General features: G+C 35.4%; 2 protein-coding genes across 5 annotated transcripts in view; one reads left to right on the plus strand and one right to left on the minus strand.

Moving 5' to 3' along the window:
• Positions 1-894: 894 nt before the first annotated feature.
• LOC108362673 (uncharacterized) lies at positions 895-1,857 on the plus strand. The gene is made up of 3 exons (XM_017615759.1): positions 895-1,058; positions 1,128-1,449; positions 1,602-1,857. The coding sequence occupies exons 1-3, from the start codon at positions 1,038-1,040 to the stop codon at positions 1,682-1,684; spliced, it is 426 nt and encodes a 141-aa protein (XP_017471248.1). The 5' UTR covers positions 895-1,037; the 3' UTR covers positions 1,685-1,857.
• A 783-nt stretch (positions 1,858-2,640) lies between these two features.
• Positions 2,641-26,000, minus strand: part of CSN7 (COP9 signalosome subunit 7) — a 28,207-nt gene continuing 4,847 nt past the window's right edge. Inside the window, exons 3-5 of one of the 4 annotated variants that reach the window (XR_001847503.1) lie at positions 4,139-4,359; positions 3,394-3,776; positions 2,641-2,735 (exon numbers count right to left, since the gene is read on the minus strand). Coding sequence is in view for 3 of the 4 variants with exons in the window: in XM_017615754.1 (XP_017471243.1) it covers positions 3,456-3,776; positions 4,139-4,359 (542 nt within the window). In the remaining variant the exon portion in view is untranslated. Of the gene's footprint in view, positions 2,736-2,910; positions 3,777-4,138; positions 4,360-26,000 lie in introns of those variants that run through there. The other 3 variants (XM_017615755.1, XM_017615757.1, XM_017615754.1) reach the window with 3 other exon arrangements.

The following is a 26,000-nucleotide window of genomic DNA, read 5'->3' on the forward strand; positions in this document are numbered from 1 at the left end:
AATAAAAAAAACAAATTTCACTACCATCATATTGCGCTGGACCGCAGGCTAAGGGTGCCGTGACTAACCAATCCGTCAGCTATATAATTCGGCTATATAATTTCAAGCAGTATCATTGTGTCCTGGAATCCAAAGCAGCTTGATTTGAAAGTAATCCAAGGCGACCGGGAGTGAAGTCAAGCATTCCTCGATCAGTTTCGATCGCACCATAAGCAACTCTAAGAAATTAGATTGCCGTTTGGCTGCCAGGGTAGATATTTACGCTTTTAATCGACGTTTCGCTGATACATAGCGTCGCCTGGGTAAAAGATTATCGTAAGCGTCATACGTACGTGCGTAACATACGACAATCTTTTACCCAGGCGACGATAGGCAGTCGACTATCTCCGCTTAAAATACGCCGCAAATATCCGAAAACTTCCGCGTTTTTTTGAATATCTACTGCAGTTCTCTTAAATTGTTGACCTCGCTTAATATCCACTTTTACCTTAAAATATAAAAAATTAAAAATTATATGGCATAATTGACACTGCCATTGCCTCTAAGGGTTAAAAAAATTACAACTTTATGCTCTGCTACCAATGAATGGTGGGGAGTTTTTGAGTGCTAATCGTGTGAGCGCCAGTTTAGGTAAGCAAAATTACTCGTGTGAAATTCTCAAAAACTAATTTTTTTGCAAATACAACTGAAGAATTTTGTTTTTAGAAACCCTGTTGTAGCTTTTTTGCATCCCTTTCGTTTGAAATGGTAAGTTTTTTTATGGGCTTATAAATAACAGGTTAGTTTCGTTTTTTATTTACTGTTGTTTTTTCCCGAATAGGACGAACCTTAAATTATTTACTCCCGTAAATATGAACTCGCACAAGTGCTCGCACAAGTTCTCGCACACTCACGTTTTATTCCAGGTATAAAAGCCTAAGCTGCATTGTTTGAAGGCTTTAGTAGACAAATCAAATAAACGCCGTGAGCAATATCCAAGTCAAACAAATCAAAAGGCAAACAAGCGAAATACACACTCACACGCGCATCCACATACAATGCAGGGATATTTGAAAATGGTGATTATTACAATACGAATCCGTTGTTCTCATGTCAGTGAATTGTGCTCATGCAACTTAATTTTATAGACGAGCTCTGTGCTGCTATTGCTCCTGTTAGTGTTGGTCGTGGAAATTAACTGTGGTGAGCGTAGTATCAGGCCGACAAGGACGATCAATGACAGCGAGGAGGAAGGCTTATACACGCCTGATTTAAGAGGCATTTATGTGGCCGGCAATGCTGGGCAATATGTGCCAGATAACACTGGTTATTATCACCCGACCGGCGAGGAAGGCAGGTGGTCGCCCGATGGTTTGGGTGTCTATCACGATGATCTGAAGTGGCGCTATGTGGCGGACAATAGTGGAGCATGGGTGCCAGACAACAACGGCAATTATGATTCATCGCAAGGTAATAAAAATTGCTAGTAGCACGAATATATTGTTGCTTAGTGGTTGTGGGGGAAAGTGTGCCAGAAAACCAGTGGCGTCTGATTTGAATTTGAAGGCAACTGATATCATTTAAAAATTTGATTGCTTTTGTATTCTATTTGATATTTTTAGAGGCACAAGGTGTCTACCATCCAGACGGTAGTGGCGTTTATCACGCGGATAATACAGGCGCCTATTCTGCGAAATACTACTGAGCAGTTTAATAACTTAGAAAGCAATCGAAATTGAATGCAATTGATATTTGAGACGTGTGAATGAACGACGTGGGAAATTTTCAAAAACAACAAAAAAAAATTTACGATAACTTATGACTGCCTTAAGTGAATTGAATAAATTGTGGCTCGTTTTATGCAAATATCATTTTGTATAATAACGAAAACAAAATCGTGTTTTTATGTTGCCTATCTGATACATTTTCATTGCTTTTTCCAGTTTGTAGCATTTTTTTTGTGCAAGAAAACTGCTTTTTTACTTTGTCATTGTTATTGTAGCGCATTAATATTTATTTCAACAGTGTTATTGAGCTTTATACCACGATTTTGTTTTTAATTTTCAGTACTAGATATCGCTAATCTCAATTTGTTTAGGATCAAATTTTAATTTCAAAACCTGTGTGTGATTAACTTTGGCGAACATCGAGCCAAAAAGAACACAACAGAATCCTATAGGGTGGTGTTTTCTCCTCACTTATGTAAGTCCTTCAGCGTATGCCCCGTTTCCAGAGGCTACGGTCAGCTCAGCTTGACGCTAACGACTAAGATATCAGCGGATTTAGACAGAGATAAGTTGCTACTACAACAAGCTTATACAACATATCTACTTACCTCGTGTTTCCTAATGAATACGTTTTGATTTCTTGTGTCCATTTCATATTTATAGAAAGATTTTATTATTTTTTCATTTTATTTTGACAAATGTTTTGAATCTTCATGTTTTGAATATTATGCATTATTTTTAAAGAGAGTTAAACAAAGATGTAATGGCGCAGCAATTTAATGAAGTTGAGTACATAAACTGGTAGATATGATCTCTCGAATGACTGGACTGTATTAACAAAAACTCTGAAGATAATAGAGTTTTGACACATATTCTGCGTTTAACTATAAAATTCTGTACTGATGAATTGAACAGCGGACTACACAATTTCAGGAGTTGATCGTTAATTCAAATAGTTCATGCTACCAGATGGAACTTCAGGCTTTTTCGCTGGGAACGGACGATGATTGGCTCCGTACAGCTGCGTGTCTGCATTTTGTGGTAGGTAGATAGATGTTTTTTTTTTTTATTAGTCGTGAATGATGTGCAAAACCGAAAAGTAAATAAAAGAAAAAGGTAAATTACATAATAATGCAGTTGATTGAAGAGCGAATGATAAAGCTAAATAAGTGTATGTACATATGTATGCAAATGGTATCTATGGTTTTTTTTTCAATTAACCGCCACGCATAGATAACAATGATTTATGTAAATTAGCGCTTGACGATACCGAATAGCAGCTATTAATTTCAAAACTAAAAAAAACGTACTGCAATTAAATATCATGAACCTTACGTAATGAAAACATGAAGTGTAGGAAGCCAACCAAGAGCAAAATAGGGAAATGAAGATAAAACTGAAAATGGTAGTAATCAGCGCACGCCTACGAAAACAATTAAAAAGTATCTACAGTCAAAATAATGAAAATGAAGCTGCTTAATTAAATGAAATTGTGTGACGTGCTGCTGTCCTGCCAGCGTTGCAGTCGTCGCCGCGGTTGTTTTCTATGTCCATGTGCACTTCAAGTTGTCTAGTCATCTCGAAAGCACACTTGGCAAGCCATTAAACGTAGCTGTTGTTTCATATAAATGAATTAAGGACGACGACGCTTCACGTGTATACGAAAATATGTTTAGTTGTTACGAACTTGATTTTGACGGCATAGGCAAGTAGCCTCTGCTTCCCTCCTCATTTGCTGCTAGCCACCACCTATTCCTTCTCAAAAGACTGCGTGAATGATTTTAGCCACGATGTGGTGGTGTTTGCCGCTGCCATAGTAACACTTGTGACGCCACCGATGGCTCCTACGCCTAAAGAACCACCACTTCCACTGGCCACATTGCTGGCAACGTCCGCGGAGGACGAGGCCACGCCTGTCAACTTACCCACTGGGGCATGATGGAGACGTGAACTTTTCGTCTTGAACGGCTTCCTGCGGACATCCATGCTGGATGACTCGCGGGTATCGACTTGCATGGAATCATCGTTTTCGGTGATTTGGGTCTTCAAAACTTTCTTCAAATTAATTATCTGCAAATAAAACAACAAGAAGAAGGTAAAACCAAAAGTGAGGAGTGTGAGTAAATGAAGCGCAAAAAAACAATAGAATTATTGGACTTGTTTGTGCGACTGAATGCATAATTCTATGTGGCGAGAGATTTGTTTACATAAACAAATTAAAATAAAACTAAAAGATTTGGCAAATAATTTCGGAAAAATATAAAAAATAATTTACATTGCAGACGCCGTGGAAATACACAACGCTAGGGGTTAAATATTCACGACGTTCGCGTAAAGCGAACAGTAATCTAAATTTGAGAGTTCACCGCCGATGACACGCGGGTCATGTGTTCAATGTGTGTGTGTGTGTGTGTGTGTGTTCGTTTTCTCACCTCTTGTTCAATATGCTCCTTGTTTTTCAAGCTCTTAGCCTTCTCAAAGTTGGCACGAGTTATTTGCACATCAATGCAATTGGAAATGGTGTTACACGAATCCACCCACTGTTGCAGAGTTTGAGCGATTTTGCTGGTATAGCCAGGGGGAATGTCACGTCCTTGCGCATAATCAATTTCCAGAAAACGATTGTTTTGGAAAAGTTTGCCATGTATAATATCTGTGGAAGAAAAGATAAAACCATTAGATTTATGCACATTGTAGGTATATGGAAAGAAATATGAAGGCTTTTAAGATGAGAGGTAAATTTATGTATGTGCATACATACATACATACATACATACATACATGTGTACAGAACATGAAAAAGCTGTGTTAATGAATTTAAAAATACACAACAACCAGCCTGCAGCTAAACTGCTGAAAATTCTTAGTCTCCTAGAGTAAGTGAACTAATCGGCTCACAAAGCAATTCTAACCCTGGCATTCAGTAAGCGGTCTCTAGTCACAAATAGTGACTTTTGGTGGTGAACTTGGATTTTGAGACTATTTGGTATTCAGTACCCTGTCTCACGTCTCTAGTCTCAAAAATAAGTCACTAATTTGTCAGCTGGCCAATAGCCGGCCACAAAAATAGAAGTATGGAGGAAAAGCTTATTTCTTTCCATTTAATTAAAAAAAAACGCGAAAATGAAGCGAGGAAATTTGTTCAACAAGAATTTCATTAGGAAATAAACCAATATGCTTTAATATCATACAAATGTATTGAAAAAAAATTAATTTTTTTGTTTTTAAAACATTAAAATCTTAAGATTGTTAAAAAAATAAAACTAATAAAAAAAATTAAACAATACTAATTACAAAATAAAAATAAAAAATCCTCTACGGCCGAGGAGGACTTGAACCCGGACCCTATCGGCTGCCAGCCTAATGCTTTGACAACTCGGTCATTGCGACTCTTTGAACGGCGCGGGCAAAAGGCATACATAAACACTATCAGTTGATTGTTTGTGTTTGCTTTCACCACACATTTTTGGTGAAGTTTTTGTGACTCTCTCCTTCTGAATACCCAAATCGTCTCAAGTCACTAATAGCTAATCTCAAATTTAGTGACTTGAGATGAGACTGAATTACTGAATCCCACGGTAAGAGTTCACACGAATTTTCACTTGCTATTTAACTCAAATGATGTATTTTCGTCGTTACTTTCTTCCTTGCACTCTTGCATGCGTAGGTATATGGGGTAGTGAGCCGTCCTTGTGTGGCGCAGCTGAGCTATCAATGACGATGTTGGAATTAGCATGCAGCAAATCGAATTTTAATTTACAAAGGCAATAATCGAAAACGAATGCAAAAGCGTGAGTAATCTCTGTGGGCATGTATTGGTGGATTATAGGAGCAGCAAATAGAGATGCACTACGCACATTTTACGTACGTATGCAGGCAAATAGTACACATGTGGAATTACAGTCGCAGGCGGAGAGATTTTGCACTCATCATAAAACAAATATCCGCTCTTGCGAGTGGATTTGAATGCCAACTAGAGTAGATGTACATCGTCATTAATCGTAAGTGCGGAAAATTGGGTTATTTGCATGAATCAAGTACCATGACTTGTTTTGCCACTAGTAACTCATTGCTAAATGCACTGTGATTAGTGCGATTTCATTGTGTAGTAGGTACATATTTGTGAATGAACAGCTACAATTACGCATACATAAGTACATATGTATGTATACAGAGACGCTATGGCTTTGGAATTCACGGATGTTTGTTTTAAGCCACCATAAGGAGGACTTTACTAGCATGTTAAATGCACAAATGACTGCCAAAATTTTGTGAGCGGTTTCTGTTTATTGGCGAGCGCCATCGCGTTGAATGGCGAATGTAAAAGTAGTAAAATACGCAATTTATTTGAGATAATTTTTTTAGTGGTTTCTTTTTCCGATAACGATTAAACGGTTACAATTGTGATCATAATGAAGAGACCGGAATAATGTTGCAAATTGTGATAAATTTACAAAAAAAAACCCCACTCAGAAAAAATCAACCACAAACTTGAAAAGGAAAAAGGAAAGTGATTTCTTTTTTAATATTAACAATCCCTTGGTTGATAATTTCAACAATGATTTGGTAATATTAACCATGCTTTCCTTTACACTACACCAATTTTTGTTTGATGACTTTTTCGTTTGAATCGTTTACTATGTTCTGCACTTCACAGATGCTTTTTCATAATTCGGAGACACAAAACAAAAACTTTTGTTATGACGGGATTCCTGACCTTCGGTTAGCAAATAACAGCAAGCATCTCTGCACATCCAGCTACAGTCGCTCTGTAAATTTGCCCTTTATTGCTGAACTAGAACCAATTTTCTTCGACATTTGATCGTTTTCGAACCCAGACCTTCGAAAGCCAACAAATAACAAGCAGCATCTCTGCACGTTCAGCTACAGGTAGACATACGAATGCGTTTTCAAATGTTCAACAAATGGCCAAAAACTGGGCTTAAAGTCTTATTTGAAGCTCAAGTATCAGCTCAGGAACAAGAAATTGCCGTTATGCCGAAATTAGAGTTAATTAAGTCCTGTCAAAGGTCAAAAAGCCTTTGATTAATTGCGCGGAAATTTCAGAATCATTTCCATGATTTTCCAGCATCACTTGCCAGATGCGCTTAAGCGATAAACCGGTTTTCTCTTATACTAATAACGAACGTCGCAGTAAATTATTTCGTAAATAAGTTTTCAAGATTTTTCGAACAAACATCAGTTAAACTAATTTTTCTAAATTTTAATTGATTATGCAAGAATAGTTAGAATATTTGTGTGGGAAATGTATGCCAGAGTGGAAATTGTTATACACAATGCGAGTAGTACTGTAAGCAATTATACAAACAAAATACTTAGGAGCTTGTCTATACCAGTGCAAGAACCAATTTGTGTAAAGTGTCCCTGTGACTCGTTATGACTACCATCAATTCCATAAAATATTTTGTTTTACGCAGCAAGCAGCAATTTAATTTCTCTCAGCTGTGGTAACAACATTCATTCATTTTCAATGCCTGACAAATCGTAAATAAATTTCTTGGAATGCCTTTTGATTGCAGCAGCTTATATGTACATGCATACATGCATCGTTCGTTTAGTTTATTAAATGGCCAAAATGTTGGTTTGCTATTTCATCCAGAGGAAGGTAGATTTACTCATGAACGTAAAAGAGCAGCTTGCATGCAAATGCTAGTTTAATGAAACATTTGGATATGCGTGTCTTAATTGATGAGGAGTTTTCAGAAAAAAAAACTTGCTAAGAGCTTTATGTCATAATTTCAGAAAAGTACATATGTAGTACTACATACAATAGCAAAACTTTCTAGGAAACCTTTCACAAGCCCATAGCAACATGTGTATTGAAATTTCAAAGAAGTACATAGTATGGCAGAATTACTACGCTTAGTTTCTTTTTGTTGAAGATTCCTCAGCTTTGTAGCTGCCGAATGCGTAGTAGAGGTGCGTATTAACATACATTAGAACCTAGGTTCAGATCAGAATCAAAAAAAGCTTTTTCCAAAAGCTGTCACCTCGGCAGGCAATGACAAACTGCCGAGTGTACCTGTGCCATACAAAAAAAATAAAAAATCAAAAAGAGTCAGCATAAAACTGTAGGTCCAAGGCGAGTTTATACAAGGTGATATCGGTTGGGAAAAAACAAAAATCACAACAATAAATTATACGCACAATGACGGCAAGAAGTACCCACTACAACTTAAAGAAATTTTCTTTACTCCTTGCAGAGCTTAGCAATAGTATTTCACTAGCAAACTGTGAAATCTGCTGAAGAATTAGCTAAAGTGGTACAATTACTTTCAGATTTCTGCAGAGTGCAAGTTCAAATTTATTTGCGCGCTGAGCAATTAAGAAATAAGCATGAGTGCTTGGCACGCAGTGTACAGTGAAATTTGATTCAGGGTGCACAAGTCTTTTGCACAAAATTTGCTAACTACATCTAGCAATGCATTAACAAAATATAAAATGCGGGTTTAGTCGCGGCATACACTCGGTTCCATTACTAACCAATAGAGGTATTTATTTTAATTCGTCGGTGTAATTTTCACAGCTGTGTAGAAGACTGCATACATTCTTATTTCACAATTACAGTGCACGTCACTTGAATAGCCCCCTCTTTTGATGCATAGCATTGACAGTTTTCCTCTTGTTTATTTAATAATCATTACTTTTTTATAAAACTGTAGCATATTCTATAACAAAAGTTATGTCAATCCTTGAGAGTCGGAAAATTTATAATAATTCAAGAAATTTTCATCAAAAATTTCTAACTTAAAAAAAAATTATTTTTAGTTTTGAGTATGCCGTTTTATAACCCGTTCAATTTTAGAGTAATAAAGTGCAAGTTTCAAGGAAAGCACAGATGACTTTTATACCGAGGTTGTTGCGCGGTTTATCTCTATATATATATATATATATATAACTAAGTTGCGTAAAATGTATGACCGCCCCAAACTCGAGAACGAATTGTCCGATTTAAGTAGACTTTTTTAGTTGTGTTTGTTTTTGCCCAATGAAAAAATGTTGTGGAGATAAAACCCCAAGAGGTGGCGCTGTGATCGAGTCATTATTAAAAACTGTATTTGTAGTCCGATCTCGGTCATATTTTAAATACCCTTGTGGTCAGCTGATTAAGTTAAGCGACATTTCTCGCTATATTGCAGTCTAACATTCTTGTCAAATTTTTTAAAGGTTTTTACAATTATTAGTTAATATCCGGTTGCAGTTTCGTTCGGGAAATTTTTCGTTTTAAATTTTACCAGTCTGATCAACTTTGCATTTGATTGCTGATAAGTTTTCTTTAATTTAAATTATAAAAAGTAATACTAGTTTGCTACCTCATATCAAAGTTTATTAAAATTTTACACAATTCTCGAAAAGATAATATTTTGGTGCTACTTAACCCCAGAATGCTAAAATGGTAAGAAGTCCAATATATATAGTTTTTTGTATATATCTTCGTTTTGTAGTTGTAAAAACAGCCATAAATTAAAAGAAAATATCTCTATTGCTTCTTAATTGTTGTTATTTTCACCTGGATTGGGTTACCCTGAAGTTTATCTGAAAAATTTCAAGTGGTAGCATAGTTATGGAACTGAGTGTATGTGTTAAGCATTGAATTAAAAAAAAAATATATATATATATAAAACTAAGAACACCAGCAACAATTACTAATGAAAAAGCACACCAAATACCTCAACGAGAAAAACACAAATACTTTGCAAAACATAATCGTGCAATAAAGTAAACTTAAACAGCTGGTAAGCAGTACACTCCAACACTTGCGCCAGAAAAACACGCCGCAAAGCCGGCAAAATACCAGAGGAGTTAGGCCAGCGACAAAAAATGCAGAAAATGTTGTGAGCTGATGGCAAGAAATCGCCAGCGTGATTAACTTAAGCTCAAAAGCAGTAAAGCTGCAAAAAAAACAACAACAAATCAAATAAACAAAGCAATGCCAGTGGTATTAGTTAGTTGGTGGTGTAAGTTGATGCCAAGTAAAACGTCAGCGTACAGTGTATTTATGAAGGACCAAATTGAAACTAAGTACTGCAAGTTTCTGTGCTTGCGCTTTGGCGAGCTTATTAATGTTTTTCTTTTTAATTCTTTTACCTTTTGCATTTACTTCTTACATACTTTGCTTTTAGTTTTATTTTATGCAAAAAAAAACATACAGATAAATGTAAAAAAAAAATCGCATCAGGCACGCTGTGAGGGCTTGCTGTGCTGTTTTTNAACATACAGATAAATGTAAAAAAAAAAATCGCATCAGGCACGCTGTGAGGGCTTGCTGTGCTGTTTTTATCAAAGTGCGTTCAATTGTCACGTTTTACTGAAAATCCCGACACAATATTTCTGGAAAATTAATTAACGCTACATACAGAAAATAAAATTAAAACCAAGCTACATACATATGTACATACATACATACAGTGACGAACAAAAGTATTCGCACAGTGAATAAAATATCTTATCTTTGTGTAAAACTCAGGAAAATTCAATACATTTGCATACTAATTTGCAACTTTCTATTCAGATTTTTTAGAAAAAAAATTTAGTATGCAGTTTCATAGCCCATTCAATTTTAGTATAACAAAGTGCAAGTTTCAAGTTGCTACAAATCGCATTGATTTTTGGTAATTTTTCCCGATTTTTCACTTCAAGCTAATTCTCGGCCCCAACATACATATGTATGGCAGTCAACTTATTAGCACATCATAGTGGTCGTGAGGCATTTATTTTTATTTACATACTTGTTTTTNCATTTGCATACTAATTTGCAACTTTCTATTCAGATTTTTTAGAAAAAAAATTTAGTATGCAGTTTCATAGCCCATTCAATTTTAGTATAACAAAGTGCAAGTTTGAAGTTGCTACAAAATCGCATGGATTTTTGGTAATTTTTCCCGATTTTTCACTTCAAGCTAATTCTCGGCCCCAACATACATATGTATGGCAGTCAACTTATTAACACATCATAGTGGTCGTGAGGCATTTATTTTTATTTACATACTTGTTTTTTTTTCCTCTTTAATTTATTTTTCAAATCTTCTCATCATCGCCCCATGTCGCTGTCTNCATCTTTAATTTATTTTTCAAATCTTCTCATCATCGCCCCATGTCGCTGTCTCACGCAGAAGCCATTTTAAAATGAATTTACTGCCGCAAAACCGAAACGAAATTCAATTTACTAAATTACTTGGCACTTTCCGTGCAACTACACCCGATACATACTTGAGGAAAAAAGTGTCGATTGAAAAGCATTTGCGATAAAAAAAAACTTAAATATTCAGCTGAATGAGGGACGAAATTGCTGAAAAGTGTTATTTGCACTTAATACGCAAACTTTTTACAAGCTTACCAACTGCGAAGTTTTAAGTATCGAGCAAGAAGGAAAAATATGAAGTGAAAGGAAAAAAAATGCGAAAAACTACTTAACATTAAAAGCGAATGCCTCATTGAGCAAAGCTGTAAAGGAAATTGAGGAATAGAATGAGAGAAAGCGTTAATAATGCGCTTACTTAAAAATGGCCAAAGGATGCGAGTGCAATGAAAGGGATAAACACTTTTTGAGTGGCATCAGAGTGATTGAACGATTCTGAATTGAAATTGTAGCAAGGGAAATTTGCATAGACACAGAGAAGTCCACGCCTAATTAGTTAATTTCAAAGCAGCAGTACGCAACAGCTGGCTGCCAGTTACGCGATTGCGAGTAGCAAGTAATCGCTTGGGGGATGGACTATTTTTTGTGTTTTTGCTGCAATTTTCGGAATTTTTTTCAATTACGCGAAATGCATCCTAAATGGACAGTNGCAGCTGGCTGCCAGTTACGCGATTGCGAGTAGCAAGTAATCGCTTGGGGGATGGACTATTTTTTGTGTTTTTGCTGAAATTTTCGGAATTTTTTTCAATTACGCGAAATGCATCCTAAATGGACAGTTAGATATGTATGCAGCTGGTTACCGAAATAAAAAGAATTTAGAAAAAATATAGTATTACATAATACTACATATTTGTATACAAGTGAGAGAAAAAAGAATTTTACTGTAGCTATATGGAAGAAGATTTCATTTTATCGATAACTTATTTATCTAAATTTTATGTTAACGCCACTCTCAGCAGTTAAGTTTGCGACGCACTGAAAACCTTCGAATACCTAAAATAATGAAACAAATTACAGATTTGCTGTGATAAAATCGCAGCTGCTGTTGAGTCGGATGAAAGTTATTTTCTGTTTAAATTTAGGAAGATTTCAACGGAATAAGTTAGCAACTCTTAGGGGCGGCTTTACACGACAATAATTTGTTGGCACATATTTGGATATACACGGATATAAGTATGTACGTATATATTAAGGATTACCCTGCCGGAAAATCAAGACAAAGTGGAAAAATTTTGTTGGAGCTTACCAATTGCAACGGCGAATATTATGGATTCTGAAAAGTATGCTAATATTGGAAATGGTAATGGGACCGGTAATAAATAATTGAAGAAGTAATAGTAATGGTGAAAGTAATGGTAATTGTTATTATAATGGTAATGTGATGGTGAAAGCAACAGCGAAAGGAAATATTTATGGCAAGTGATAATGGTAACGTTTGGTGGTCTGCTTATGGTAACGGCAATCGTGATGTTAATGATAATAAAGGTGAAAATACACCCACCCAAAAGACATCCACGAAAGTTTCAAAATTAAAAAAAGAAGCTTAGGGGCGCAAGCAGGGTTCGAAATAATAATCTTTTTTAAAGGCAAAAATTTGACTTTGCGCAGCTGTAACTTAAGAGTTTATGAATTTATATGAATAAGTGTCAATAATATATCAAATTTATCCTTTTTCAAGTGGAAATTTTCCCGTATTTTTGCGATTAAAAAATAATTTTTTCAAACCCACGGCCCCTAAAAATTTTCTTCAAATTTGGAAAATTTCGTTGATATAAAAATGTGTCTAAAATTTTGAAAATGTGGTGGAAGTATTAAATTTTTACGTAGAATAAAATAAACGGATGAGGCATAAGAAATCGATATTTTTAAGGACCACGCTAAAATTCGGGCAAACTTATTTCTCTGCAGGGTAGGCAGGTATTTAGATGGGAATCTAACTTATCTGACTTATAATCAATCAAACTTGACAACATATTTTGTAAAACCACAACCAACAACAACAGCAACAATCACAACCACGAAAACAACAAAAGAGCAGAAACACAATTTTTATCTAAGCAAATAGGTAATAGAAACGAAGAATATTTTTCTTTTCAAACGAAGTTGCACAAGAACTCTGTAGGATTTGACAGCTTATTTGCTTCCTGCCAGCATGATTGTGCTAATCGAGGCACATACGTAGTACATACATATGTAATCAACGTCAATGGGTGTAAAAGCATACGCATGCGTACTTAGGCCCTTAGGTTTCACTAGGAAAATTACGTACGTGAGCGCATTAGCATGTAAATACGATGTAGGCACAACAACACCCACAAATTAATGGTATTTGCTGGTGGTTTAAGATAAACGAAAGGAGCAGAGAACATTCAAACATAATTTAATATGCAACGACTACAAGAGCTTCAGACATAAGTTGATTCCGCTGATACATCTGCATATAAAATAATTAATGTTGAAGACAGCAGTGCATTCATGCAGTTGTATGCAGGTAGTTATGCGTAAAAATACAGGTATTTACGTGGTAAATTCAGTATAACAAATAAGTACCTGACCAGACTCGATGTTATAATAAACTCGCGAGCCAAAAATTCAATACTCGCAGGAATTGCATTCGTGTGCGATTTTCAAATAAATCCTCGCGATTAAGCTAAATAGTAAAAGGCTCGCAGAAAGAACAAAAACTTGCTTCGTTTCTTCTGGTTCACGGTTGAGAAGTTTTAATCTCCACTCAAGTGTGGCAAAAAAAAAACGACTTCAACTCTCATATAAAAAAAAAATATATATATATATATATAAATATATCTCATGATCCACTGATCGGATCTTAACCAGATTAGTATGGGACACTACCTTTCCGATGCAAAAAGAATTATCGAAATCGGTCGACATGGTCCAAAGTTATGCGGTAAAAAAAATAAAAATAAAACAAGTAAGAAAGTCTAAGTTCGGGCGGAGCCGAACATTAAATACCCGGCGCAAATATTAAATATGTGTTTTTTCACCTTTCCGAAAAGCACAAGTGCGCTCGGGTATAAAAATATTCCGACGAACTGATAACCTTCTCCTTTTTGGAAGTCGGTTAAAAATGCAACCAGTGCGCGCTTCGCTAGAGTAGCCTTTGTTTTACATGATTGTGTAAACGTGAAAAATTAGCTCAATAAAGAAGGCTATTCTTCAATTAATTGTGCGCAAAGAAGAAAATCCGAGTTAAACTCTGAAAAGGTGGAAGCGGCCTGAGGAAAGGATTTGTTTTACAATAAAAGGCTAAATACGTGTTTAGTGCCCTTTGAAGAAATGCAATCCAAGTTCGGAGGGGGAAAGGCGCCCAATCATACATATAATGTTCTTTTTATACCAAATAGGAATTACAACCAGAACACATCAGCCAAAACTCGTTCCCGCAAACCGATTTGTAAATGCGAATTGAAAAGCTAAGATTTTCGTCACAACTGGTACAGCAGGCACGTACGGTCAAGCAACAAATTTTCAGGGAAGAATGCTTGTATAAACGAGTTTTGCCAATGATAAAGTTTCAAAAAGACCCTGCTTTATTTTAGCCAGGTTTAGCAACTTGAAATTATTGTAAATTCGCGATAAAATGGTACGAAGCAGGGACCGAACATAACAGTTATTGATGAAAACTGTCATGGAAAAATTCACTATGAAAGAAATGTTCTACAACTAAGTGATACATACCAATCGATTTCTTTTTTCACCGAGACTCAAATTTGAAAATAAATTTTTATTTGCAATTTTTATGCAAAATGAAAAAAATAACAACTATTTTTAATTTTTTTATTATAAATCCAAAATAACCATTATTTTTGATTTTTATATTATATGTCTTAGATAATAGTTATTGAAAACTTTTATTTATAAAAGTCATCAATAAAAATCAGTCAGTGACTTTTACTTTTAAAAGTCATCAATATAAACCAGTCTCCGACTTTTATTTTTAAAATCATTCGTGTAAAAGTCATTAACATTTTTCGCAGCTAAAAAGGTGTTGGGAAACAAAAGTTTACTACAACTTGAAAAATGACCTTTATAAGTATGATTTAAAAAATAAAACTCAGTGACTGATTTTTATTTATAACTTTTATAAATAAAATTCTTCGATAACTGTTATCTATGGCATATAATTTAAAAATCAAAAATAACTGTCATTTGCAGATTATTTATATAAAAATCAAAAATAATCGTTATTTTTGATTTATAAAATAAAAGTCAGAAATAAAGGTTATTTAAAGAGTAATTAAATAAAAGTCAAAAAATAATAGTTAAAGAGCGATTTTTTTAATAAAAGTTGTAACTGTTACGGTCTCTGGTACGAAGAACAAAGAGTCCATATTGCACCGAAAAATGCTAATCCTCCAAACTGCCCAGAGCTCGGCCTAATTGATAAATTATTTATTATACACGAAGAAGAATTGGCAAATAGAAATAATAGAATGTTACATTCAAGTTTCGAGTGCTTTCGCATATTCCACAACCATATCGTAGGCTGAGTAGAAGATCGACCTATCGCGGTAGCCGGTTTGAAAACGCTCTTTCTCGGAATTTGATTAAAAATCACCCTATAATATGGCGTTTTTAAACCGAATTCTCAAATAGTGCGTTCTTCAGCCAAATTCTTAAATAGGGCGTTCTTGGAAAAATTTCTGAGATAGCGCGCTTTCGAACTGGCGGCCGAGCTAGATCGATCTACTACTCAACCGTCGATATACAAGAATATATTAACACTCATAGTCTCATGGTTATACTCTCCACAGTTTTTTGTTATTGGTCACTAAATACGAATTTTGTACCAATTTTTAATCGACCATTTGTTTCCGTATACATTTTCGAAAAATTAGCTCAAAGGAGAAAATATAGGTACAGATTAAAAGTTAACGTTCATTGCAAATCTAAAAGTCAAGGTCTGACTGGTAGAGTTAGTTAAAATAGTGGAGCCTTTTTTAAGAGAAGAGCGATGTTTCCTTGTCGCTATGCCTAGTGGATTCGCATTACCTTTGAACAGCAAAAGTGGTTGAACAGAGATTTTTACTAAGCGCTAGGATTTGGGGAAAATTTCTTGATGTTTTTCCACTCTAGAAGCAACAAACTATCCACTCCAGGTTTTTATTAGCGTTCGGCATTTGTCAGACACACATATAATACAAAATTTGTAACAAATTGTTAATTGTTTTTATACCAAAAAAACCTTTGGTTTAGTAAATGGCGCAAAAAGCAATTCATTGCATTTCTTCCACAGCTACAGCACACATCAGAGCTGAATGCCGCAAGTAAAGAAAAAACGTAAAAGCTAGTGTCAGCTGGTGTTAAAAGTGGTCACTGCGGCGCAACAAATCCATTAAACTCTGAATATCGAAAGTAAGAATAGGGCAGCACAAAATGTTGACAGCGATGGTCGCCATTCCTGGCTAAGGCGATTGCGGTTTAGAGAGAACGCAAGTACATAAGTATGCTACTAAGTAGGCTGAACAGCTTAGACAAACTGCAAGCATTGAAGAAGACAAAAACTACGTGAAAATAAACATTCAACGTTTTTTGCTTTTAATGTTTATGTGCTTTTATTTTGAACTTCTTACAGCTTTGCATTGAAGTATTTCGCACTTCTTAGTTAAAGGAACTTACCGAGCAGAATAACACCGGCTAAAGTTACCGCAACCGATAGAAATGCAGAAAATGCGAAAGACAGCAGAAGTTACAAACAGAAAGTTGTCTTGTGTTGACATCATACAAATACTTGAAATTGCAGCTAGTACAGTTATCACACACAGAGGTTTTTTAATCCTATTCCCGCTATACTTCCGCTAAAAAAAAATTGTCGGAATTTCACCGAGCACACACTTCCACTAAATGTTGTCATCACTCATTTGAAAAGTTTTTAATTTCCCCTGGGGGTATGCGAGCTTTGATACTGGTACCTATGTATTGCTATTTGGCACCGGTTGCAACTATGTATGGCAGCTGCATGCCACGCATATTGCAATGCACAACACGCATCGCTGCTCTGGAGCTATGGCGCATTTTTTATTTTTTTTGTCTACATGTTTTCTGTTGTTTGTCGTTTTTATTTCTGAAGAATGTTTCCCTTTTGCTATTACATACACACGAATACAGCCAAACCTCAACATTTGTGGTTTTTCAGCTTTTTGCTCGTCCTCAAAAGCCGCGCGAGGTTGTTTGCACCCAAAATGGCAAAAAGTAAAAACATTTTGTGCCAAGAGGAAATTCGCAATGCCCGGTCATGTATGTAAGTAGGTAGAACATAAGAGTGGTTGCGGTGATGGTGCTGCTGCTTTGTAAGGGGGCATCGGAAAACCATAACGGAAGTGTAAATGCGGCAGAATTCATCGTTGCCACCGCCGAGTCTTCGATGTGCAAGCAGTGCATAGTTTTGGCGGTTGCACGTGGCACAGCGTGCCGCAAGCGGATTTCTAAAAGTAATACTACTTTCACATACCAAATTTGTGTACGTCAAGTGCAAAATAAGGAACGAAAAACAAATAGACATTAATTTACTACTTTAAATTATGGAAAATTATTAGTTTTCGATTTATGATTGTTGGAAATGCTTTTTGCGAAATATACCTATGTACATATGTACATATACATAGACGTTGTCGAAACAACCAAATTCATATAAATACATAAAAGAACTATCACTGTGTGAGCATTTTTGAGACATTTCCACGATAATATTATTATTGGTCTTTTTCTAAGTGTTATTCTTGAACCTTTAATTAGCAAGTTTTTGTTAAATTAATACGATGTGCTTACACTCAAGAAGCACTAGTTTCAGCTCCAACCATTGCCGTTGCACCATTTCTGTTGCACCATTTCGTTGAATTTGCCAATTTACTCCCAACCAACCTATCGCCGCTAAAGAAGTTTCACTTCAAAAAAAAAAAAAAAAAAAACTGAATTGATAATCATCTCCTTTTTTTGAAGTCGGTTAAAAATTGGCACGTGAACACTTGTTTCCGAGTTTCTGTACTTACAAAGCTAAGTACGCAACTTAAAGCATATGACACAACAACGCAATATTTCTAATTTTACCATCAGCAGTGGCAACAATTTACTGCATCCAACTCTACCTTTAACTTGCTCTCCTTACACATTGTGAGCTCTATTATGTATTTGTAATGCATGTTATGATTTGAATAAATAAGCAAACTTTGATAACTGTCAAACGCTTAAGCGACGAACACACAGACTCAAAGCAGCTTCAACATTTCGTTTGACATATGGCAAGGATGTTAACGTAAAATACAAACAAAAAAGTTTCTGGCACTCCCTAATGAATTGCAGCAGTGTTGCTCATACGCACCGCCTGTCGACAAGCCATTGAGAGACACTATTTTCGCAAACACAACTTCGAGGGTAGGAAAATCAACGCACCCAAAACTATTTGTATGTGATTTTCATGGGGAACAAAGTTGGTGAAAGTTTTTAAAATACAGCTGCTGCTGCAAATAATTGAGAAAGCTAGACAGAAAACAAGAGAAATATGTATGTATATTAGGACGGGTTGATTTGTATGGATGAAAAAAAATTAAAAATCGTATAGCAAAAACGTAAGCTACATTAAATTCTAAGCAAATTCTCTGAAGAAACCATGGGTCTAAAATCAAACCCTAATCCGCCCAAATCACTTGGGTGAATATTTTTTTTAATGAAAACAAATTTTGAGTGTAGAATAAATATAAAGTGCAAAAGAACTACCTTACTAAACAATTTTATTCAGAAAATTCGATTTCTTGTTGCAAAAACCTATTTTTCTAATATTTATTTTTTTGGCAAAGGCATATAAATTTTCGAATCGAGAGGCGCGGATTAGGATTTTATTTTAGATACATGGTTTCTTCGGAGAATTTTCTTAGAATTTTATGTAGTTTACGTTTTTGCTATACGATTTGAGAAAAAAAAAAATCAACCTGCCCTAATGTATATGTAGAATATGTAGGTATATTTATGTACACCTCGTGTCAAAGTTATAAACGTTCCATATATTGGCACATTTTAATAATTTTTGTTTTTTGTTATTTAATTATTAATTAAGTTATTTTTTAATAAGAAAAATTTATTCTTTAACAATAACAAACTTTCGAAAAAATTTCAAGCTTTTTAATTAGATTTCATATAAAGATGTTGGGTATGCTCTGCAATTTTAGAATAATAAAGACCCAGTTCGAAGTAAAATTTAATCAAAATCCTTCTAATAAATCCTAAATAAATAGTTTGAAATTTTTCTGAAAATTGTTTGTATTATTTTTATATATTGCTCTTAAACTTAAACTGAGAAAAAAACTATATTATTCTAAAAAAATAACTAAAATTAAATAACATGAAAATGAATTGGTAAAACTTGTTAACATGTGATGCGTTTATAATTTTTTGACATGGAGTGTATATACATATGTATGTGTCTATTAGTGATCGAATGCAAAGAAAACCAATTAAATTCGACAGACAGCAGAAATATACAGAGAGATTAATTTATTTATGTTTGCAAATAAAGCATTGGCAAGGAAGAAGGAGTGCTTTGAAATGTAAAAGAGAAACAATTTTTTGTAGCTGAAGGGCTGTCTGCAGCTTTCAGAAAAATTCATATAAAATAGCGCACAAGAAATGGACAAGAAATTTTCTTCGATCAAAAGTTCTTAAATCAGTATGCAGCCTACAAGAAAAAAATGCTCGTATATTTATTTCTTTAAGAAAAATTAGACCAAAAGCGAAGTGCTTTTTCAAGCAACAGAAATAATGAAAAATTATTCTTGTGATTTTTCTTAAGATCCGTATTCTAAGCTTAAAGGTTTAAAAACAACGTAGATTCGACTATAGGTATGTATGNAGCTCTCTTACGGAACTATCACGCGTAGGAATAAAACCGATTCTACGCTTTATAAGAGCCTCAAATTGGTTCTCTGAAGAATAGTCACCGAGGTTCCCGTGTTCTGCAGTGGTACCACAATGGACCTTCAAAAGGTCTAAGTGAGTTGGTAAATTGAACCGACTGCCACATCAACCTAACCTAACCTATAGGTATGTATGTATGTAAGGGTGGATCAATGTGTATGGGATATTTTTTCGACTATGCGCGTAAGGCACACAAGGATTCTACGTGTAATTCTAGGAAAATTTTCTGAAGAAAACATGGGTCTAAAATCTATTTGCAGTTTGCCAAATTGCGAAAATAGGCTTCTTAGCATTTTGTTGTATTGCCGTAAAGAAGTGCTTAAATTTTGTATAAAAACATGCTTAAGGGGTTTTTGGTATGAGACATCCACTTCCGCACTTATCTTTATCTTAAAAATTTCATCAAATGGCGCAACAGTCAAAAATTTTCACATTTTCTCCGAAACATATTTTCACAATTTGGCAAACTCCAAATTATATTTAGACCTATGGTTTTTTCTGCAAATTTACTTAAAATTATGCCATACGCCTACAGTAAAAAAAAAATTGACCCGCCCTAATGTATGTACATTAGAGTATCTCCTTAAGGCAATCATAATGTGTGATCTCATGGCTTCCACCAAAATATTTGGCCACAATTCGGTGTCATTCGTGAGCTGAAGTGCGTATAAACATCCCCTGCGTTCTTCGCTACACAATTTTTAGCCGGAACGGTCAGTTTAACAGTTAATATCTTTGATATAAACGAATGTAAATTTAAGAAGATCCAGTTACATTAAAAAATCAACATTAAGAAGCCTCTCAACATATTCAAAGTAATGGAATCCTTAATACAATTTTCGGCATGCACATCTGCAAAATTCAGTAATTTCTGAACCAATTCTTGAGCTCATGGAAGGTACTATGTAAACGGTATTTCCTACTGCCATCAACCTTTTATTTCCCAGAAGATAATTTAGGTAGGTCTTCTTAAGTGAAGCCATCCTAAGAGGCCTACCCAAGAAGGGCTGAAAAAGTACTTCCTTGCATGCCTTCTAGAAGGGCTTATCCATTTACAATTCACGCGAATGCATAAATTTATATTATTTAATAGAGCTCTCGATTTTGTTCGCACATTTTCAAACAGCCCGGGTATATGAGCAGCGAGTACTCGCACACTTGTTCAATGCTGATTACTCGAAAATTTTCGAGCATGAGCTCGAGCAATTCGAGTTTTTTCGAGTAATTTGAGCAATGTTTTTTTTATTATATTGACATTTTTGGTAGCAACTTTTTAAATTTTTCAAATTATTGATATATAATGCAAAGATTGTTACATTGGTATTTAATAATATAATTTATTTAACATGAATTAGAAAGCAGCTGCTGACAAATACAATTTACAAATTTTCTTTTGTTTATAAAATTGTTCAAAAACTCGAAAATTTTGAACAAACATTTGAGCAGTTGAGCAATGAACGAGTTTCGAGCGAGTATCGAGCTACTCGCATTGCTCGATACCCGGGTATCTAGAGCTCTATTATTTAACATTACAAATGAATTCCAATAAAAATTTTAAGCTACAATAACACATATTTGATATAAACCTTAAGCAAATACTTTAAAGATGTATGATTTTTATAAATTAAAGAAGCAACTTTAAAGAACTCCTCCAAAAGGCCTTCTGAAGTACGTCGTATAAAAGCCCTTCTGGAAGGCCTTCTATGGGTAGCGAAAGAGGAAGCCCTTCAATTTGTGCCACTCCTTACAAAAAAGAAAGGGGAAGGGAATGTAGAGTGGAAGGCCTCTTGATTCTCAGGAAGGCCTTTCGGAAGGGCTTTTAACTCCTTAAATTATCTACTGGGTTCTTTGAAATTCTTCGGTTCAACACGTATTTAATCATGCCCCGGATACTGTTGGAAATATTTCTGACTAAAAATTTTAAAGCTGTTTTGCCCGCATTTCTGACGTTTATAAGTTATGACGTTCGTTTGCCAAACAAGCTACATATCACACCCTAAATCAAAAAATAGTCACAACTCAAAAAATTCTAAATGCTCAGGAGAGCAAAAAGCTGTTGAAACGAAGCAAGAAAAATAAACAAAGTCTTGGTAGTATTTTGCCATTTAAAGAAGATGGTGATGAAGAAGAAATTTTGGCTTTAGATATACGGTCTGTGAACGATTTTATAGAAAAAATCTATTTTGAAAATTTTTGAGTTATGACTGTTTTTGATTTAGGGTGCGACATGTCTTACTACAATCCCTCTCTCCACCACCTCGAGCTCATCAAATGCTCGCAATGGCATTAAGTTTTGTTTGTAAAGTAACGCATCAATCTACTTCAAACGTAATTTTTAATATAACAACAAATCAGCGCTCAGGAGCACTTATTTTCCTAAGCACAATCCCTAAGCTTAAAAAACAAACACAGACACCAGATCCAAAGTGAATTAAACTCAAATACGAGCAGATCAAGCGCGGAACCGCAAGTGGAATTTATGCAGAAGCAAGAATGAAACCAATGAAACGTAATTATCTTTTTTTAATTGTTTTTCTTTTTCCCCGAAAGCCTCAGGCAAGAAATACGCTAAAGTGCTTATGTAAATGCGATGAAATTAGAATGCTACTTTGAAGCAGAATGGGAAGCTGAAAATCCACAATATTTTTTAATGGAAAAAGTTCCAGCCGAAGCAAGTAATGAAGATAAGATAATGTGCGGATATCCTTTGAATTTTTTTTTATTCAAAATGCGTAGCAGTGATGTACAGTGGGGGTGGTAAGGAAGCGTACAAGATGTAAATGAAAAGTCTACGCAAAAACAACAACATACCAGGTGGGCGAACAACAACAAAATAGACGCCAGATAGAACGCTATTGATGATAGCTGCAAGCCACAAATATAAATTGAGTAAAAGCAAGGGCCTAAACATCATAGCCAACGGCCAACAAGGGACCAAATGTAGTGGAAGAGACTCAAGATGAGGCAATGTAAAGTTTGAGGAAATTGAGATGTTGGTCGGTTGATAAATGAGACTAAATGTGAGCTTAACGCAACGTTTACCCCTCAGGTATTGGGTGCAAATAAAATTTATGATGCTAGCAGCCGAAGACAAATGCATAATGGTGGCTAACACTCCAAACACAGAGGGAGAGGAAGAGTAAAGTGAGCTAGAAGCGGTGTAAGGTAAACAAAAAACGGAAAGCATTTAAGGCCTCCGAATGCCAACAGCAAAATCTGATATGCATAATGCGAATGCGAAATGAATGAGCAGCTAATACAAGTGAGAGTTCAGCTAATTTTTATGTCAACGACAGACCTTTGCTAATGCCACTCTTGGGCATACAGAGAAACGCACACAAGCACACTAGCTGTGCAATGTTAAGCATACTTTGGGGCAAATTACAAATCGAGTTAAGGTGTTAAAGGTGGCAGTCAGCAATGTATGCGATGAAAGGCATGGGGCAGGTGTGTAGACAACAGCCGATGGCTAAAAGCAAATGAATCAAAACGAAATTATGCGTAGCACAAGATAAACGAGCAAATAAAAGTGAAATTAAGAAAGCACCTGTCGGCGGAAAGAGCGACAGCGAAGTCGGCGCAACAACGCCAGGAGGAGTTGCGAAACGCAGTAAACGAAGACAGGATTGCGAGTCGCGAATGGCAAATACGAAGTGAAGATGTTGCTGTCAGTTGTAGGTCGGCAAGGCTCTTGCCCCCGCCTGTGGGTGAGAGCGTGCTTGTGTTGGCAGTTGTGTCATCAGTCGGCAGGCAGGTCGTGCTGGTGTTTACAGTAAATAAAAAATGTGATTTGTATGCTAGCAGCGAAGCAAATCTAAATGTAATAGCAAAGAAAGACAGGCACAGAAGACGCTGGATGTGATGAAGATGGCAGAGCAGCAATGAGCACAGAGAGCATTCGGCGTTCAGCTGTCATTCGCTAATGAAATGCGTATTAAAGTTAATTGAAAAGCTTATTTATTTGCATGTTAAACTTGGCTTTGTCTGTCTGTTTGTTTACTAGTATTTATTGAAAACTCATACTTGTTAAGGCCAATCAGCGACAGTGGAGTGTAAGCAGAGGCGCCAAGAAAGCGAAAGGACGAAGAAAGAAATGCGATAGTAGATGAGTCGCGCGATGAAGATGAAATCGAGCTGCTTTTAAGTAAATTGGACAGAGATTCTCTGCGCTGAATAAAGCGAAATATCAAGATGACAGCCGATTAATTACATTGAGAATTAAGTGTTTAGTGTTAAATGAGGCTTTTGAGGGTGTTTACACAGTCACTTTATGCTTAATTAATTAAATTAAGCAGCAATATAAGTAACTAAGAACCTTTTTTTTTAAATAATGCAACCTCGTCGAAGCAATAAGGCGAAATTTCAAATGAACTTTTAACCAATTATATGAAGATTTGAACATTAAACAAATATTTACTTGATAATAACTCGTTCATTAGAATTTTCACTCATTTCCTATTAGAAATCTTAATGCTTACCAGTCATGAATTGCAACAAGTCAGCCGCCAAAATCAACAGCAAGGCTCTTCAATTATCTTGAGAGCAAGTAGGTATGAAGGTAAATAACAAGAAAAACACAAATCAAGCGTCTTGTTTGTTTGTTTGTTTGTGGCACAACAAAAACAACTCAAAGCAAAACACGAACCAATGAAAACATCAAAGCAAACACAGCGTGCGGCAGGCCACAAATAAATAGCTGCTTTCTGTGAGCTGTGGAGCATATTTTAGCGCGAAAGCTTTACTAGTAGTACGTTAAAAAGTATTTGAAATATGCCAAATAACAGTGGCATAGGAGCTGCAGCTAGCTTTAACACTACGGCGGCGGGATTTCCAAATAAAGCGCTTAGAAGGCTTTAGGTAACTTGATTTGGCACGGCCCAGATGAGTTTTAATGGATGTGGATATATAAATATTAAAGGTCTGCAAATATACCAGCAGAAATACTCTTCACATGTGTACATGAGTAAATGGAACATAAATTTTAGAGTACTAAAAAAGATAGGAAGAAAAAAAGAGAACATCATAAATTTGAATAACTGAGCAATGTTACTCAACAGTGCTCTGCTACATAAAACACTGTTCCGCTTTTCCAAAACACTTGAGTATGTTGATTGAATTCAGCAGTATTTGAAAACTTCATAGGAAGTATACGAATACTTATGAAGTTTTTTCTTTCAAAATGTTATCATTTAACATAATGTTAAGAAAATTCATAAATTTTATTTTCATTGTCGAATTTGATTCGTTGAAGAAAGGGGGCTTATTTTATTGTTTCGCGCAACTAGGGTTTAGCTAACATTTTGCATTGTGTATTATTTGAACTCTCGTTCGTATGATCCGCAGAAAAATTATCTTAAAGAAGTGAGTAAAATATAAAAGAAAAATGTTTTAATTATAAACGAATATTGATAAAAATTACACAGGTTTACAAAAAAAGTGTATGCATATTAAACCAAACCCTATGTTATTCGACAGGCTGAATGCGAATCCGAGCTCCGTTAGCCTCTATCACGTCAGGTTCGTGGTCAGTTGAACGTCAAGCAGGGAAAAATGCATTGAATAAACCTGAAAATTCATATATGTGGGGTTTTAGAACCCGAATCAGAGGTCCGTTAACCTCCATAGTGTCAGGTTCGAAAGTTTGGGTTTGTCTTCATATATCACTCAACCAAATTCCAAAGCTCTACCGCAAACACGCACGCGCCCTTGATATATCGAATTTGTTATTGGCCTATGACCATCCTTGGAAGGTGAAGCAGTTTGGTAAAATATTACGTTTCTTCTTTAACAGGTCATCCGCAGATAACCCATATGGAATGCTTATTCATCNCATATTTTAAAACGCTCCTTCGAGGTGTTGCTGTGGGAGTCCCTTTTGTCTCTCGCTCGGCATTGGGCTAGCTGGGTATTAGCCTTGATAATTCCCTACATTGTTTTTCCATGTCTGTTAACATTATGTAGTATTTATTAAACGAAAACNTCCAAAAATACTCAAAAAATACTTGTGAAGGAACATATTTTTTGTGGAAGTTTANCACCATAGTACTGCTTGTTTATGTTTTTCTTTTTTTCGGAACATATTTTGTTTGAGTACTTTTTTCATGTATACAGTGCTCAAAATTTTCACTTCTCTTCCTTCCATGCCCTCTTTGTTAAAGTATGAGTAGTTTACATATTTGAAAAAAACTTCACAGTGAAGCAAACTG

Source organism: Rhagoletis zephyria, unplaced genomic scaffold, assembly GCF_001687245.7.
Source record: "Rhagoletis zephyria isolate East Lansing unplaced genomic scaffold, Rhagoletis_zephyria_1.1 Rzeph_scaffold_01064, whole genome shotgun sequence".
In the NCBI taxonomy this organism is placed as follows: domain Eukaryota; kingdom Metazoa; phylum Arthropoda; class Insecta; order Diptera; family Tephritidae; genus Rhagoletis; species Rhagoletis zephyria.

Coding starts and splice junctions, on each gene's coding strand:
- LOC108362673 (XM_017615759.1), top strand. CDS start 1,038: ATGCAGGGATATTTGAAAATG. Junction 1,059..1,127: donor TGCAGGGATATTTGAAAATG/GTGATTATTACA, acceptor TTAATTTTATAG/ACGAGCTCTGTGCTGCTATT. Junction 1,450..1,601: donor CAATTATGATTCATCGCAAG/GTAATAAAAATT, acceptor TGATATTTTTAG/AGGCACAAGGTGTCTACCAT.